General features: G+C 35.4%; 1 protein-coding gene and 1 pseudogene across 1 annotated transcript in view; one reads left to right on the top strand and one right to left on the bottom strand.

Moving 5' to 3' along the window:
* Positions 1-7,265: 7,265 nt before the first annotated feature.
* Positions 7,266-10,628, bottom strand: LOC120168102 (annotated as a pseudogene).
* Positions 10,629-12,249: 1,621 nt separating this feature from the next.
* LOC120168101 (isoamylase 1, chloroplastic-like) overlaps positions 12,250-18,934 on the top strand; it is a 42,688-nt gene continuing 36,003 nt past the window's right edge. The window contains 6 exon segments of the mRNA XM_039176927.1: positions 12,250-12,549; positions 12,552-12,633; positions 12,635-12,695; positions 13,152-13,334; positions 13,450-13,542; positions 14,639-14,791. Coding sequence (XP_039032858.1) covers positions 12,348-12,549; positions 12,552-12,633; positions 12,635-12,695; positions 13,152-13,334; positions 13,450-13,542; positions 14,639-14,791 — 774 coding nt within the window. The 5' untranslated portion in view covers positions 12,250-12,347.

Genomic DNA, 18,934 nt, shown 5'->3' on the forward strand with positions numbered 1-18,934 from the left:
AGGTTCAAACCAAGTTTTTTCGAAGGATCATTAGATTATAATTAGGGTCTTTCCCGGCACAAAAAAACACAGATCGTGTGAATATTATATGATAATGTCAGCTGTCATCTTCTAAATATTTGGAGGTTTGCCCGTAAATCACTTTGAACATCCTTTTCAACAGTCAGGTATGCAACATGAAAACTTAAATTTGGTGGCTCTTCGCTGCACTGTTCTAAAGATATTCGATTCTACTTAACCTAAATTCGATGTCTCTGATATTTAGGTTTAACCTTCTACGAGACCGACAACATTTTCCTGATCCTCCGAAAAGAAAAAAACAGGAAATACTAACAGATGCTATGCTAATACATTTTTTCCCTTGTCATGATCACGTAAAGCAATCTTGACATGACTAAATTATTTATTTGATATACAATTACTTTTCAAGTAAATAATAGAAGAATTCTGGAGATTCGAGGATCTTGAATATGAATGTCACCCCTCTTTCTCAGTTTCCCCAGATGATTCCATCTCTACTGCTGACTGCAAGTTCCTTAAGGGAAAGGAATTGAAAAAATCCAAAAAAGGACATTTAATATATATATATATGGTATTTAATATTTACACATTATATCAATTTAATCACTATTTTAATTTAAAAATAAATTAGTCCTCCAATCCGGAGATGTCATGTGTCACTATATGATTGGAGTGATCCGGAGATGTCATGTGTCACTATATGATTGGAGGGTGAATTTAATTAATTTATAAATAAATTTAGTCCTCCAATCCAGATGTGTTATGTGTCACTATATGATTGGAGGGTGAATTTAATTAATTTTAATATTTTAATTAAATAATTTTTCCCACCAATCAAGTGGTGACATGTGCCACCATCTGTGCAAGGGAAAATATATTAAATGAGAAGAGGCTTGGGCGTGGATTCAAATCAGGAACCTTTTTTGTCCCTGGGCATGTCTTACCAATCCGACGTAGAGAACGAATTTAAAAATGAAATGAAAAAAATGTGATAACTTTGTAGTTTGCGATTATAGTAAAAAATAAAATAGTATATGAAAAAAATATAATTTATATTTTAAATATATCATCAAATCGAATATAATACTAAACTTTTTTAAATGATTAATTAAGTTTAAATTATTAATTTGTTTAAATTATCCTTCAAGAATATGATAATTAATTTTTGGGTTCGATAAATAAATACTTTGGGAACTATTATATTTTATGAAATTTTATTTTAACAACACATTAATTTTTTTAAATACTAATTTATAAACATAATAAAAAAACTACACGAAGTTACGGTTTGTTGAAATGAATAGAAGAGAGTCTATTTTCATTTCTTCGTACTCTATATAAATGTCTGATGTTAAGTTCAATTCCTCAATTATGATCTCTTTCTCCCGACGTAACGTAGCAAAACTTTACTTTTGCGTTACTTGATGAAGATGCTTCTTCCTAAAATCTTACAATCAACTCGATGTTCATACCACTGACACTGTAAGCCCTAAATATCTTCTGAAAGACACTTGCATTTGATAAGATCGGCATGTAATGTGCTTCAAGATCGGGCTCATCAACGTGAACTTTCGCTTCCATCCAAAACATCTGTTGTGTTATAGATTTAAGCTCCACTGAAATCAGATCATATAACTCATTTTTCTTGATCTTGACATTGAAGGAAGTGTAAAAATAAATTCTAGAATAGAACACAATTGCAAAAATCTTGTCATTAAATATTTTTTATAAAGCTATCCATCCAACATGATCATCGTTCGTATTTATAAAGCATGATCATATTTGCACGTTGGCTGCTATGTGTTCGTACGACCATTCGAGGCTTTACAACTTTGTTGATCTTGTCTCGTCAAGCATAGGGAAGCGGAAGAATGCGGACAAGCTAGGTGGGAAAAAGAAGTCGAAGAGAATGTTGAGCAAATCGGATGGAGGAGGAATAGAGAATGTCACAAATGAACTAACAGAGGAAGAGAACCCCAGCGAACAACCTAGTGAGAGGGGGATGATTATGTACCAACGGTAGAGGCTGCGGAGCAGCCCCCATGAGTAATATTTGTTGGAACTGTCGGCGATTTGTGACCTAAAGAGACTAGTCTCTAAGAATGACCCTGTTATCATCTTCATTTCGGAATATAAGCTTCGCAATCACAAAGCGGAGCGCCTTAGGATTAGGCTAGGAATGTCAGGTTGTTTTGTTGTTGAAAATTCCGACCCTTGTACTGGCCTTATTTTGTTGTGGAAAAATGATATCAATATTTCTCTTTTGGGTTACTCGAACTCTCATATTGATGCTTAGGTGCAATGGAAGCCTTTAAATTCCGTTTCACTGGTTTTATGGATTATGTATTAGAGGAAGGAAAATTGAGAACTGGAATCTCATTGATCGGATTGCCGGTAACTCATATCTCATGGGTTATGGGAGGAGACTTTAACGAATTGCTTCACCCGAATGAAAAGTTGGGGGTAGACAACGTCCGAGAGTGGATATGGACGATTTTCGAAACATCTTGGAAAAGGTGGTTTATGGGATATTAAACATAAAATTGGTTGGTTAACCTGGAGTACAGAGAGATCAGGGAGGAATCATATTCGAGAACGGGTGGACCGCTTTGTGGCCTCCCAAGCTTGGCTCTAATGTTTTAATGGGTGTCGCAGGAGTACTATTGCTATGAATACTTCTGACCACTCGGCCATTCCGATTGAAATGTTGGGGGACCATTACGCTCAGCACGAGAGAAGAAGAGGTGATTACTTCAAGTTCGACCTTTGTTGGGCCAAGGAAGAAATATATAGGAAAGTTGTTGAGTACACTTGGCAAGGTACTCAAGGCTCGGCTTCCGATAAGATTGAAGTCATTGGCCAAAATTTAGGATCTTGGAAAAAAGATCGTAGGTGGAAGGCAAAGAAAGAGAAAGAGAGGCTCTGCAATCTCATCAATAATCTTGAGAAGTCCCCTATAACAGACGACTCTGTTGAGAGGTTACCGACTGCAAAAAAAAAAGAGCTAAAGGAACTGATTGATAAAGATGAAACTTTTTGGATTCAGAGATCAAGGGTTGCTTGGCTTAAAGATGGTGATAGAAATAATGCCTTCTTTCATGCAAGAGCTAATGAGAGATTAAAGAAAAATTGGATAGAATGGTTGAAATGTTGCCGACGTCTGGACAGAGAACCAAGATGAAATCTTTGACATTGCTACTGGTTACTTCTCCTCTCTCTTCACCTTCTCCAGGTCGTATACATCTCTTTCGATTCTCAACGCCATTGAGAGATGCATTACAACGGAGGACAACGCATGCCTAAACAGAGATTTCACCACTGAAGAAGTCCTTCATGCTTACTCACAAATTAGCCCCAACAGAGCTCCAGGTATTGATGGCCTTCCTGGGTCTTTCTTTCGTTCATTTTGGGATGTTGTTGGTTCTGATTTTATTATTCTGTATCTCAATTACTGAACGGTAGGGCTGATTTAGATTTGTTAACAAGACGGTCATTGTCCTTATTCCTAAATCTGATAATCTTAGAACAACAAAAACTTTATACCTATCAGTCTTTGTATTTGTCTATAAGCTGTGTTTAAAGTCCTCATTAACTGTCTAAAACACCTAATGCATAAATACATTGCATCCAATGAGTGTGCCTTTGTCCCGAGCAGAAGAATCTCTGATAACTTTCTTGTTTCCCACAAACTTATCCATTACCTTAGGGGCTCAAAAAATGGTCCAAACAAAGGAGCAGTCATTAAGCTTGACATGGAAAAGCTTATGATAGAGTCGAATGGAATTTTGTGTTTGCTATAATGGACTGACTGGGATTTGGGGAGTCCTTCATTGATATCATTAGGAAATGTGTTTGCACTGTATCTTTCCAAATCAAGATTAATGGCCAGTTATCAAATACTTTCACTTCGAAAAGATGACTTAGGCAAGGAGACCCTCTTTCCCCGTATTTGTTCCTTTTCTGTGTACAGAGATTGTCAGCTCTTCTTAACAGAGCACAGAGAGATGGATTGATCAAAGGAGTCAGAGCCAGTATCAGAGGCCCAAGGATTACCTATTTGTTCTACGCTGATGACAGTATTCTTTCATAAGAACTCTATGAATGAAGCCAGGAAGATCAATGACATCATTTGCACGTATTAACAAGCCTCGGGTCAAAAGATCGACCTCCACAAATCAAGTATTTACTTCAGCACGAACACATCTAGAGAACATAAGGACAATATACTCTGAGTTCTTGAAGTGGCTGAAAAGGAAGACCCAGGATCCTACCTTGGGCTACTCTGGTGGTGGGCAAAGGGAAGATTAGCACATGTAGCTTTGTCCGAAATAATATCGCCAAAAGAATGCAAGGCTGGACCAAGAACCTCCTCTCTTTTGGAGGCAGGGAGGTTTTTATGAAGTCGTTGGCTCAAGCTCTCCCTACATATGTGATGTCATGCTATCTTCTTCCAGATGAAACCATTGATGATATCATCTCTCAAGTGAGATCATTTGGTGGTCAGGGTCTCAGGAAACAAGACAAAAGGGGATGGGCTATGGTCTCATGGGATAAGATCTATAGAGCAAAAAAGATAAGGTGGTATGGGCTTCAGAGACACCAAGTTGTTCAACCTCGCACTTTTTGGAAGCCAAGTGTGGAGTCTCTGGCTGGAAGGTACTGAAATCAAATACTTCCCCAAGCAGAATATCTGGAAGCACGACTTGGTGACAGAGCTTCGCATGCCTGGATGAGTATCTTCAGAGAAAAAGAAGCACTTAAAGAAGGTTTTTTCTGCATTCGAGAAGAGATGGAGGAATTGCCTTGCATTCGAACGTCGTTGGCCTGCCGTCCAACCATGACCGAGGTAGTATTTTACCTGCAATTTGATTACTTACACACATATTTTTATCATGGGATGATGCCATTTTCAAGGGTCAAACCAAGTTTTTTTTAATGATCATTAGATTATAATTAGGGTTCTTTTCTGGTATCTTAAAAAACACTGATTGTGTGAATATTATATGATAAATGTCAGCTGTCATCTTCTTAAATTTTTGGAGGTTGCTTGTAAATCACTTTGAACATCCTTTTCACCAGTCAGGTATGCAACATGAAACTTAAATTTGGTGGTTCTTCGCAGCACTGTTCTAAAGATGTTCGGTTCTGCCTAACCTAAATTCGATGTCTCCTATATCTAGGTTTAACCTTCTACGAGGCGACAACATTTCATGATCCTCCGAAAAAGAAAAAAAAAAAAGAAATACTAACAGATGCCATTGCTGATACATTTTGTTTTCTTTTTTTCCCCCTTGTCTTGAATCACGTAAAGCAAATCTTGACATTGACTAAATTATTTATTTGATATACAATACTTTTTCATGTAAAAAAAATAGGTTTTGGAGTTTAGGGTTAGGATTTAGGAGGGATAAAGAGAAATGGAAAATGCCAGAATAAGAGGAGCAAAAGAATTCTGGAGATTCGAGGATCTTGAATATAAATGTCACCTCTTTCTCAGTTTCACCAGATGATTCCATCTCTACTGCCAAGTTCTTAAGGAAAGGATAATTTAATATTACATACACATTTGTCTCCATGTAATATAAAATGTTTTTTGGAATTATAAAATATATAGAGAAAGTGAATTTGGTGAAGATAAATACAAGTGTTGCTGCCCATAAATCATCCAAGGAAAACAACTGGGGAAAAAGGTTAGAGAAAATGCCAAATGAAAGAACCAAAAAGTTAACTAATGTGTTAACAAGCAATCACAATTCACAAAATTCATGCAGCTTTGTCCATCGTTTCAACTCTTTCCACACAAATTATTTTATTTTTATATTTTTTATTTGTTAAAATTTTATGTTATTACTCAAGGAAACGTCAATGTGACAATGTCATCAGCTAAATATGTGATATATAATTTTGTGGGTAAATCACACGGGTGACCACCGAATTATGGTCATAAACCATTTTGACCACCAACATTTGAAATAATCAATTAGACCAACCTAACTATTTAAATGGTTCAATCAAGCCAATGACCGTTAGTTTTTAATGGAGGTGATGGTGTGGCAGTTAATAAAATTGACATAAGTAAATATTTGGTCCTTAATATTTACATATTATATCAATTTAGTCACTATTTTAATTAAATAAATTTAATCCTCCAATCCGAAGGTGTCATGTGTCACTATATGATTGGAGGGGTGAATTTAATTAATTTATTTTAATTAAATAATTTTTCTCACCAATCAAGTGGTGACATGTGTCACCATATGTGCAAAGAAAAATATATTAAAATGAGGAGGAGGCTTGGGCATGGATTCAAACCACGAACCTTTTGTCCTTAGGCATGCTCTACCACTGGGCATGCCCCATCAATCCGACGCACGAACGAATTCGAGAAAGAAATGAAAAAATATGAAAAATAAAAAAACAAAAATGACTTTGTAGTTTGCGATTATAGTAAAAAGAAAATAGTATATGAAAAAAATATAGTTTTTTCTATTTTAAATATATCATCAAATCGAATATAATATTAAACTTTTTTTAAAATTATTAATTAAGTTTAAATTAAGTTTTTAATTATCCTTCAAGAATATGATAATTAATTTTTGGTTTGATAAATAAATACGTTGGGAATTATCATATTTTATGAAATTCGATTTTAGCAACACATTAATTTATTTAAATACTAATTTATAACCATAATAAAAAAAAAACTACATGAAGTTAAGATTAGTTGAAATGAATAGAAGAGTCTATTTCGTTTCTTCATGGTCTATAAAAATATTTGATGTTAAGTTCAATTCCTCAATTATTTGTTCTTTCTCCTGACGTTTACTAACTCGACGTTCATACCAATGACACTAAAACCCTAAACATCTTCTAAAGGTCACTTGCATTTGATAAGATCAACATGTAATGTGCTTCAAGGTCGGGCATCAACATGAACTTTCGCTTGCATCGAACACATATGTTGTGTTAAAGATTTAAGCTCCTAAAATCAGATATGATTCATTTTTCATTTTTCTTGATCTTGACACTGAAGGAAGTGTAGAAATAAAATTCTAAAATAGACACCAATTGCAAAAAATATTTGTCATTAAATATTTTTATAAAGCTATCCATCCAACATGATCATGGTTCGTATTTATAGAAAACTAGATTATAACACTTATAACGTGTGCGAAAGAAAACAATTAAAATGATAACACATCGTACTACACAAGAAAAAGATTAAAAATTGAATCTATAATCAGCATCTTTGTTTTTGCTCTAAGAATTAAAGCACTCGGTTACATCTTTAAGCAAAAACAAAGCTGCAAAACACACTACTCCAATGTTCGACCGACAACATCGAAATCATCAGATTATGAAGAGAAGCAAAGGTCAGGTCAATGATTTATAGCATCTCGAGTCAAATAGTATCCGTAGAATCTTTTGGGTTAAACACTATCGGGACCGTTTCCATGGCGACTCTCCCCATTACATTCGCTGAATTTGGACTTCGGTAAAGAGGTCAGAGGTGCCGGTTGCTTCTTAGCATTTAAGTTGAGGTACGTGAAAGGGACACGCCTCCAATAGCTATAAACGCTCCACAAATACTGGTTGTGCCTGGATTCGAACCAAAGAGGTAGAAACTTCCGAGAAGCAGAACACAGGTTTTGAATTGACCGAGAACCACGTGGGAGATAGCAGACGTTGCCCTGAAAGTTGATAGAATGAGAATCGAGAACTTATATTGGCCAGGCGGGACAAGCATACAAAAGTAATTGTTTGGCCAGAACAAACTATCATATTACAACATTTATGAAAATGCAAAGATATGTATTACCCAAGTGCCAAAGCTCCCGACCACTGAAGCAAGAAACCGAGAAAAGCTGACAAGAGGATTGCCGATGTATTGTGAAGCTCCAATGGAAGGCGAGCACACCCGGGGGATCAAGGAAGTTGAAGCTCCAATGGAAGGCGAGCACACCCGGGGGATCAAGGAAAGGAATCATAGAACCAGAAACAGCAGAGTGATTGGTGTTGTTTTCCACATTAACCTGTTCAACAAATTCATAACTTCAGCAACATCGAATTGAAAGTTTTAGAAACAAGTTAAACACAAGGAGAAGAAAAGCTTGTTCAGACATCAAAAGAAAACAAAGGAGAAGAAAAGCCCAGGGGAAGCAACGAATCCGTTTTCTATTGCTGATTAAGAAAAAACAGAAAAGAAAATGTATAATAAAGAATCGATTTTCAGAATCTATTATCTTGATTTCCTTGGGCTAAGCTTATCCTTTGAATTCCTTTCCATCAACAAGTAAAAACTACAAGTGTGCTCGAAGGGGCCTGCAACATACGACAATGCCGTCCAATTCTCTTGTTGCTGCAGGTTGGACCAAAGGATTTTATTGATGGCACTAGGGATAATCCAAGCCATTGCTACACATGCTCCAAAGAGGCTGAACTGTAGATCAGTTACCGTAGCAATTGCAACACCAATAGATACAACCGTCAGCGCAATCACCTGACAGATTAAAGAGGAAGAATTTCAAGAAAAAGGGGACAAACGTTACAAGCTACAGAGCTCGGTAAAAAAAATAACAAGGACATATCATAATATACATGAAATCTCAGGCAATGTCGTACACAGATAAACTCAAGAGTTTTGGAGAGCTCGGAAACCCTAAAACATTTATGAGAGTGAAATAGAGTGCATGCAGTCAGTACTCAGTAGTCCATAAAGGCACAAGGGAGTGAATAAGAACTCATTTTCAAGGTATTTGACAATGTTTTGAAATGATCAAAGTTCGGCTTGATGGGGTACATACCTCCAAGTTTTGAGAAACATTATCCTATCAACATGGTGAATAACAATGCCTGGATGGAAAATGATACAACCTATTTTCATCTAGAGAAAGATCTAAAATTTATTTAAGCTCCATACTAAACTTTCCCATTGTATTATTTCCATCGTTACACCTAAGACCAGTGAACTTTATATTACAACAATGTTTTCCAAGTCGAAAGAAATAGAAATGAACAAGTTACCTTGGAGAAAGTGACTCTCTCTGATACCATAAAATTCTGCGAGGACAATAGATGGCGTGACAGCAATCTTAGCCATCTGATAAATCCTACACTGGAAAACAAATTCATTAACAATTAAGTCAAAAGGTCCTCCAAGAGGTTTGGTTGGATTTTGTTTAAAGAGAAACAAAATATCAAACCTGTTGTATTTCAAGCTGACATTTGCAAGACCAGTAGATAAAGACATGACAATACCAAGAGTAAACAAAGATAAAGAGGTTGATTTAGTGGGTGGAGATGCTGGGAAGAGGGAAAACGAATGCAAGATGACCATCAACACCCAACTGACAGCATAGTGAATAAAAGTCAGAAATACCGGAAACTCGAATCCTACATTTTTAAGTACCTGAAAACACAAAATGAGTATATCAACCATATTGGACAACGCTGTTAAATCTAAAACCAGGATCATGAAAAATAGTTGTTTTATATGTGAGAAAATTTGGCATACAAACCCATTTATTTATGAAAATAATGGCAACAGCAACCATAAAGTTGAATGTGAGAGCAGCAACAGGGCCACAAGTTCGTTGATGCTTTGCACCATCGACTGAGTAGAATTTTTTAAAGAGTGAAGCTCGCAAGTCCTCGAGGGCTTTCCCTGAATTTTTAAGGCAAGGAACCAGAAGGAAGCCAAAAAATGAGAAACACAGCATAGAGAATGATGCTTTTCGGTCAATTCGTATGCTTGTTCCAATAGTTAAAGCATTTCAATCTACAGATGAAATAACAAAAATCAGTAAAATAGAGTTCCATGCTCTGTACAGAACATCAACAGAGCTATTAAGCACGAAAGGATAGTTAACAACATATAGTAGATGTTAAGAGGTAAAGTGTAGCACAGATGGATTACCAAATGATTCCAACAGTTTCAGACAAAGTAAATAGATGTCAATAGATTGACTAACATTTGAAGTAGTAAAGGCTGAAATTCACTAGAAATAATCAACAATTAAACAGAACCAAAAAAGGTTTGTTTAAGACTATGCATCCTTAACCAAGAAAAATGTTTAAGAAGAACTGTCTATTAGTATAATCCACTTATGATGAGAAGCATTTCAAGTACCCATTTTGAGCTAATTTCTAATTTCTACTTAATATTGAAATGCATATCAGAAGCATTCAAATTTTCGTTCCAAGGAAATGCAAGCAAAGTATAGTTTACAAATATGGTCTTGAAATTGGTACAACGTTTAAAATATTACAAAAATAAAAATTATTTCTAGAGAAAAATCCTAAACATTTAACTCCCAAGATCACAAAATACCCACTACTGAAAACCCAAAAAAAATATTTTAGGAAACGAACACACTACAACAAATTTTAATGAGAAAATCGAGAAAATGAGGGGGTTTCACCCCATTTTTGTTCACCTCGTTCGCCAGCATCGCTGTCCTTCCGCTTCAGTATCTTCCTCACATCTTTCCTCACTAAAAACTTGAAAATCTCACGGCTACAAAGCATATTGTTTTCCTCTTTCAGCTTGCTGGGTTTTCTACACATCCATCACACACTACCACTTTAGTAGAGTGCTTTCTGCTTTTGATTCATTTTGTTTTTAGTATAAATATTCAATTTTTATGTGAGAAAAATAGAGAAGCCACGTGGCGGTGTAGCTGAACCGAAAAACTATGGAAAGTGAGAGAAAATCACGGTTTCACAGTTCAAATCTTTACCGACCGACACCTGAAGAACTACTGGGAAAAAAAAAAAAGTATGTGGCTTTGTGCTTTGCTTGTGAGATTGCGTTGGAATCCGCGTGAAAACCAGTGTGCTTTTGTCTTCTGCCCTGCTCTTCGCCGGGTGACTCAACATTACCGTTTCCTTCGGCGTCAATCACTCGCTCAATAAATCGTTGATTGCATTGAGCATTTTATATTAATATTATATGTTTGTTTGAGTTTGATTCCCATTGCAAATATAACTCCTTTTTTTGTATCTTTATTTATTTAGATTATTATTATTATATTTTTAAAAGTTATAAATTCAAGCACCAATAATAATAAGGTGGTTCAAAGTATTTAAAATAAATATTATTTTATAATTAATTTAATTTAATAAAAAATTATGAATATTATGAGTAAAAATAATTCATTGATTGATTAAGTTATTTATTTTTATATTACTTTTGTTACGAGTATATTTAATAAGAACCTGTATTTAATATATGAATAAGATATAATTTTATCTACCTTCAATTTATCATGAAAAATATTAAATAAATCAATTTTATAATTTTGTAATAATGTGATTTTTTCATTTAACTAATGATAATCTGTATAATTTATATATAACATGTATATAAAATATAATTCAGTTTAAATATTTTTATAATATATATATTAAATTTTTATATAATAATAATAATATATATCTGTTATTTGATATGATGTCAATTATATAATATATATAACCAAAATAAATCAATAACTTTTATTTATATAAAAATTCTCTAAATCTTTAATATCAAATCTCTTAGTTTTATATTCTTTATAGTCTTTATTTCTTTGTCAAGACTCTCTTCAATTTTTGAGAAATGATCACGTGCGGTAATTTTAATATATAATTAAAAAAAGATATTATCGATTTTATTATTGTTTAAATAACAAAATCAGTAAAAAATTATCATCTTTATTTTGTCTGTCTATAGTCGTCAATGAGATTACACCTTCACCTAAATCTATGATTTCATGCAAACCGTCTGATTTTTAATCTTAAAAGGATATAAAAATTTATGAATTAGGGATTTAAGAGTTATAGGAAATTAAAAAATATATAATATATTTTTGAAAAATTAAAATTTAATTTTTTTAAATTAATATTAAGATTTTTATATTTATATATAAAAATAATTTTTTTGAACAAATATATAAAAATATAATTGTGGGTATAGTATACTATATGTATTACATAATGGTGTTAAACTAAAATTAATCTGTAATTTTGATATTTACTGCTAGATTAGTTATCATAGAAGACTCCGTCTAAACTGATTAATAAAGTACAAGGATGAATGCGAAAATATCCCAAAAGTATTCACAAACGCGATGATTAAGCTATAAGCAACCGTCAAGTTAACGACAATGGACGGAAAAGCATAACAAGCTGCAGTACTAGCGGGTCCACTCAATCTTAACTTATTAGTAACACAGAGTCCAGTAGAAATTGAGCAAGAGCACAGCAGAAAGAATCAAATCCACTGATTTCAGACCAGAAGAAACGAATCCATTTCTCATGAGCAAATTGCATTTAATCTGAGTCGCATGGAGTTAACTCGTTGCACTTCCTGCTTGCAATATTCTCCCACCCTCATCCCTTCAGCATTGCGCCACCGAACCACTCCGAAGCCCAAGTTGAGAACAATCTCCAGCACCAATGCAACCGTATCAACGACTAGAATGGTGGTTAAAGCGCGCGGAGGAGGAGGAGGAGCGGCCGAGGCTGAAACTGCAGTGGTTGAGAAGCCCAGGTGATTAAGAGATTTCAGGTGTCGGAGGGCCATCCCGCTCCATTTGGTGCCACTCTTCGAGAAGGTGGTGTTAATTTTGCGATATTCGGCCAATGATGTTTCCGCTACACTTTGTCTGATTGCTCTCTCGGATCTGCACCAGGTTGGTCGATTATTGATGTTGCAGTACATTCTGTTATGTATATGTTTAGTTCCACTAGTACGATAAACTTTGAAACTTTTGGGTGTCTCCTTTGATCGTTGAACCGTAGCCAAGCAATTAAAATGTGATAGTTTTTGCCCAACATGGTTGTGCCATATCTTTCATTTTGATTCTCATCAAATCTGAAGTTTTTAATTGTTTAGCCAATAGCCATGCTATTTACTATTTACTTGTCTATACATATCTATTGTTTTCTTCTGCACGAAGAAAAGCTAGCGTAAAAGTAACAACCAAAAGGAACCTAATTATCTTTTTGCGGTTGGGCAATTCAATGTGTTGTTTCATTTTAGAATTAGCCGCTAAAAGAATTGGCTGTTTCATAGAGTTTCATATTTTAATAGAATAATCTTTGTTTTTGGTGATTAACTTGGATAAAATGGTTGTTTTCGCATCCAGAATAAAGTTACCGAGAAGATACCACTTGATTCATTGACTAATAAGACTGGAGATGTCTGGCATGTATTTTTGAAAGGGGATTTTAAAGATATCCTATATGGCTACTTGTTTGACGGGGAATTTTCTCCTGAAAAAGGTCATATCTATGATGCTTCCAAGGTTCTGTTGGATCCATATGCAAAGGTAACATAGGCCTTTTACTTAAGTTCTATTAGAGAAGACTTCTTTCTATACTGACCAAGCTTCCTCTATTTTTTCCTTGTGAAACGGACACCTGGTTTACTTGTCCCTTTTCTAGGCTGTAATAAGCAGAGGCGAGTTTGGGGCTTTAGGGCCTGAAGATAATTATTGGCCCCAAATGGCCGGCATGGTGCCTACTTTTGAAGATCAGGTACTTAATCAGAATATGTTCCTATACTGCAGTGAATGCTGTTTGCTGTTGTGAAGGAAAATAAGATATGTTTATGATGGTGACTTCTGGAGAGGGAATGTACTATCCACTTTCCATTGTTATTTCATTGTTTCTATTTATGACAAAAGTTTGTGTGTAATGAAGCATGGTTTGCTCTGTTTGTGAGGTTTCACTTTGGGAATAATCCTTCCTTTCTAGGTTTACTTTAAAATACTGTAGGAGAAAATGAGAACTTTTGAAGGGAAATTAAATAAGTAATGGCGATACTTGATATATCTTCACCATCTATTATAGTTAAATCTCCAAATTGCCTATTCATCTCAATTCCTTCCCCTAGGAGGATTTTTTTGTTCATTTTGTAAATGTGGGTATGTTTTGTTCCTTTTCTCTCTTTTGCTCACTAATACCTAGATTTGTGAGAAGCCTCACTTTAAAAATAAGATAGGGGAAGAACAATCTTTTATAAAATGAGAATCCTTTGTATTGAGAACAAATAGATGTTCAGTTTGGTTATAAATAGAGACATCTTTACAGAATTCTGTCTTCTTCCAGGAAGTACGTAGGTAGCAAAGAGTGATTTTTCTAGAGTTTAAGCTTGAGCTCATAACGTATGATGTTTTCTAAAACATCCTGATAATAATTGTCACTAATATAGACTGTCTTAGTTTACGCTGATACTCCAAAATAGTTGAACAATCTTATAGGCTATAAAAGGCTGATTTTTTATTGTCAATGAGACACAAGTGGAAATTACAATTATTTTCTAATTCTTCTTTTCCATTGTTATCTAATTTTACAAATATACATATATTTATATACTGATTTGTAAAAACATATTACTTCATCATATATGAAAAAGATTATTGGAAAAATAAAATACTGTGAATTGAAAAATTATAATTGCAAACTATTGTTGTTCTTTATAAAGTATGTATTGTTATTTGAACTCTGTCATGGTTTTTAGATGCTAAACTGTATATTCATCCATTCCTCACTAAGGGATACTGTTTAATATTTCTGCAGTTTTAACATTTTATTTCCTTGACTTTGTGTATTTGGTTATTTATGTTTCTAGTTTGACTGGGAAGGTGATTTACCTCTGAGGTATCCACAAAGAGATCTCATAATTTATGAAATGCATGTGCGTGGATATACTAGGCATGAATCTAGTGGGATACAATTTCCTGGTACTTACTGTGGTGTGGTGGAGAAGCTTGACCACTTGAAGGTAGAGCTTATAGCATTGTATAGAACAATTTGTGGTGTTTTCTCTGATGGGTTTTCATTTTTCACGATAATCTGCCTGTCTTGGTGCTAAAAATAGCCTTTTGTGCTTTACGAGTGACTTAAGTATATTCTTTGCTTAATGGCTATTTGAAGGACCAAGCAGTCGTATCTAAACAGGAAAAAAACCCACGTGAAGGTAGGCATTTTTTTTGGTTAAAGAAAAGAGGGCTAGCCCTAATTACGTAGAACTCTTTCTAGAAACAGACAGCCCATGTATATCAACAAGATAAATTTTCTGAATCACTGAGGGAGGAGTGGTAAATCTTCTAAGTGGCATCTGGTTTGCTGGAGTAGTCTTGACCAGGTTATTAGCAATATGATTGGCCTCCCCAAAAATGTGAACAAACTCAACTTGGCCTCCCTAAAGACGTGAACAAAGTTAGAAATTTTGATTGACCATCACAGATATATACTTTCGGTAGGAAAATTTCCATTTACTGTTTTGCTGTTAAGACTAAAATTAATATGATTGCCGAGACTGCTGAAGATAAATAGTTTAGGTTCATTGATTGATTGCAGCATCCTTCTGCCTTAGTTTTGTTCTTATTCTTTATAACATGCACGAATCTTCTTAAATTATATATATGTGTGCATGCAGCACACTTGCATACATGTGTTTTTTGGGAGGCTTTGATCTGAAATGCCGAGGTTGATATGCACGGTTTCAGTTGATCCAGATATTAGATTGATACTGCTATTAAATTTTAACTAAACGTATTTGTAGGTTATACGATAGAACAATATCTATATTGTATATTAGTTTGTAACCTAATAAAATTCTAACTCTTTAAAAGGATAGCTTCTAAGTAGTTTGCTTCTACTAGGAAACTTATCTCTAACTTTGTGTATAAATTAAGATCTATCTTTTTCTAATAAAACATTATGGAGTTTTTCCTTTTCCTCAAAATCTGTTGTGTACCGTATTCAACATGGTATTAGTTGGGTGATCGGTCCCTCTCCTCTACCCTTGTCGATCGCACACTTTCTTCTACCCTAGCCGATCGCGCAAAAATTTTCCCCTACCCTAACTGTCGATTATGACTTCCACCTCTTCTACATCGGATGTCACCTCAGAAACCTGACCTCCACCGTATGCCTTGAACTTCTCCGATGTCTCTTCTGATTCCATCACATGTCACCGTTTGAATGGTGACAACTATATCGCTTGGTCTCAATCAGTCCACATCTATTTATCCGGTCGGCGCAAGCAACACTATCTACTGGAGACCACACCGATTCCTGCTGCGACGGATCCCGAGTATGCGGCCTGGTTCAGTGAGAATACCATGATCATGTCATGGCTCATTAATTCTATGCTTCCTGCCGTTGGGGAGAACTTCCTGCTGTGTGAAACAGCGTCTGAAATTTGGAGTGCTGCTAAGGCGACGTACTCGAATCTAGACAACAAGGCTGCCCTCTTTGGAATTGAATGTCAAATTGTCAATCTCAGACAGGAAAACCTGACCGTTACTCAGTATTTTACCCCACTGTCGTGATTATGGAAGCAAATTGATCTCTTCAAATCCCATGAATGGAAGTGTGTAAACATACTCGTCTATTCCAACGATTGTTGAACAACGACAATTATTCCAATTTCTGTCTGGCTTACATCAGGATTTTGATGTCGTTCGTGGTCGTGTGTTGGGACTCTGACCTTTTCCTACAATCCGAGAGTTTTCTCGGAAGTTCGTAGTGAAGAGAGCCGTCGCTCGGTTATGCTTCCTGTCGTACAAACCAATGAAGGATCCGCATTGTAATCACTCTCAGCCTTCTCCTCGACCCAAAAAGGGCAGACCTTGGTGTGACTATTGTAAAAAGGTTGGCCATGTGCGGGATTCTTGTTGGAAGTTACATGGAAAGCCTTCTGATGGAAAGTCTTTGAAATAGCGTGATACTCATGGCAATTGCATTGTGAATACTGGTGTGCAAGGCAGTTCGTTCACTAAACAACAATGGAATAATGCAACAGTTTTTTAGTCATTTGCAACTTCTTCCAATACGTACCTGCGACCCTCTCCTGAAGGTAGACTTTCTTTGCTACTTTAGCTCACACATCCAATACTCCTACTTGGATTGTGGATTCTGGTGCAAGTGACCATATGACAAGTGATCTTCGGCTCTTTCAAACTTTTCATGCCGACTCATCTATTCTAATGCTAGACTTTGTGGGGGTCTTTATCTACTTCCGGCAACTTCCCCACCGCCTACATCCTTCAATGTCATCCAGCATTTCCTTTCCTTGAACCTTCAACCGATTACACTTTCATTTAGGACACCCTAGTTTCTTTTATCTTGCAAAATTGTTTCTACATTTGTTTATCAATAAACTCCCTAAATCTTTTTCTTGTGATATTTGTCCACTTGCTAAACAAACTAAACGCGTTTATCTACCTTACTGTATAAACCATCCAAACCATGTACGCTCCTACATAGTGATATTGGGTCTATCAAGGGTTGCATCTGTCCATGGGTTTCGTTGGTTTATTTCCTTTATTGATGATCATACTCGTACGACCTGGACTTTTCTATGAAACATAAATCTGAAGCCTGTGACTTATTTAAAAGATTCCATAAGATGATTTCTCAATTTCAATCTTCTATCAAAATGTTTCATTCTGGCAATTGTAGTGAGTATTTGTCACTATTTTGGGTTCTTTTTTCCAGAAAAAAGGGATTCTTCACCTCACATCGCGAGCGCAAAAATCGACATCTCCTTGAGGTTACACGACTTCTCTTTTCTTTTCCACCATGTTCCCGTTATTTTGGGGAAATGCCCTCTTAACTGCCACTTATTTGATTAATCGTCTTCCTGCCACTTATTTGATTAATCGTCTTCCTAGCAAACCATTGAATTTTAAATGTCCAAGAGATATGTTTCTTCAGTTCTTTCCTGCTTTTAAACAGATGACCTCTTTATTACCCCCTTCGAGTTTTTGATGTACTGGTTTGTTCATAATAATATTCCTTCTAGGTCCAAATTAGATCCTCGAGCATTCCGATGTATATTTTGGGTTATTGTCGAGACAAAAGGGATTTTGGTGTTATTGTCCCAATATTAAAAAATATTTTGTAGCCATGGATGCTACCTATTTGAAAAGACTCATCTTTCCATAAAATTGATATTCAGGGGGAATCATATAATGAATATCAGTCTGAGGATTCACAACAATTGTATCTCTTGATTATTTGCAGCCAACTCCGTTTGTTCAACCACCGGTACTGAACCAGTTAATCCATCCGAATCAGTCCTCAAAAAACCCCAAAAGAACCGAACAACTGTTTCACAACTACCAAAACAACCCACTGAAACAAGCTTACTTCCACTTCCTCAGATCGAATTATTGACTTACACAAGATGACAAAGGACTGTTTCCAAACCAATACCTGAACCAAATCCTTATTCTCCCACACAACATAGACACTGTCATGAACCGGAACCGAACGAGAATTCTTTGGAGAATGATGGAGTTAATAAGAGTTCCACTAAATTAAATGTTTTAATTGATATTATGACTTCCAATTGCTCAAAGGAAAGAAGTAAGAAAATGCACAAAGTATTCGATTGATAGATTTGTTGCATATGGAAGTAAACGTCTTTTAAAAAATTTATAGCAAGTATAGATACATTACTGTTCCAGATATAGTGGAGGATGCATTGAAAGATCCTAAGTGAAAAAAACGGTAGAAGAGGAGTTATAAGCACTGGAAAACAACATACTTGGGTTGTAGTTGATCTTCCAAAAGACAAGAAACTAGTCGGTTGCAAATGGGTGTTCACGGTGAAATACAAAGCGGATGACAACATTGAAAGATACAAGGCGAGATTAGTGGCAAAGGATTTACTCAATCTTTTGGAGTTGATTATCAAGAGACATTTGCTCCAGTCGCAAAACTTAACACTATGAGAGTGTTATTGTCATTGGCAGTAAATGAAAACTGGGTACTACATCAATTAGACATCAAAAATGCCTTTTTAAATGGGAACTTGGAGGAGGAGGAGGAGGAAGAGTAATACTGGAAAAACATGCAGACTATTGAAGTCCTTGTATGGACTTAAGCAATCTCCAAGAGCTTGGTTTGACAT

This window comes from Hibiscus syriacus, unplaced genomic scaffold (genome assembly GCF_006381635.1).
Source record: "Hibiscus syriacus cultivar Baekdansim isolate YM2019G1 unplaced genomic scaffold, ASM638163v2 tig00111708_pilon, whole genome shotgun sequence".
NCBI classification, from domain to species: Eukaryota; Viridiplantae; Streptophyta; class Magnoliopsida; order Malvales; family Malvaceae; genus Hibiscus; species Hibiscus syriacus.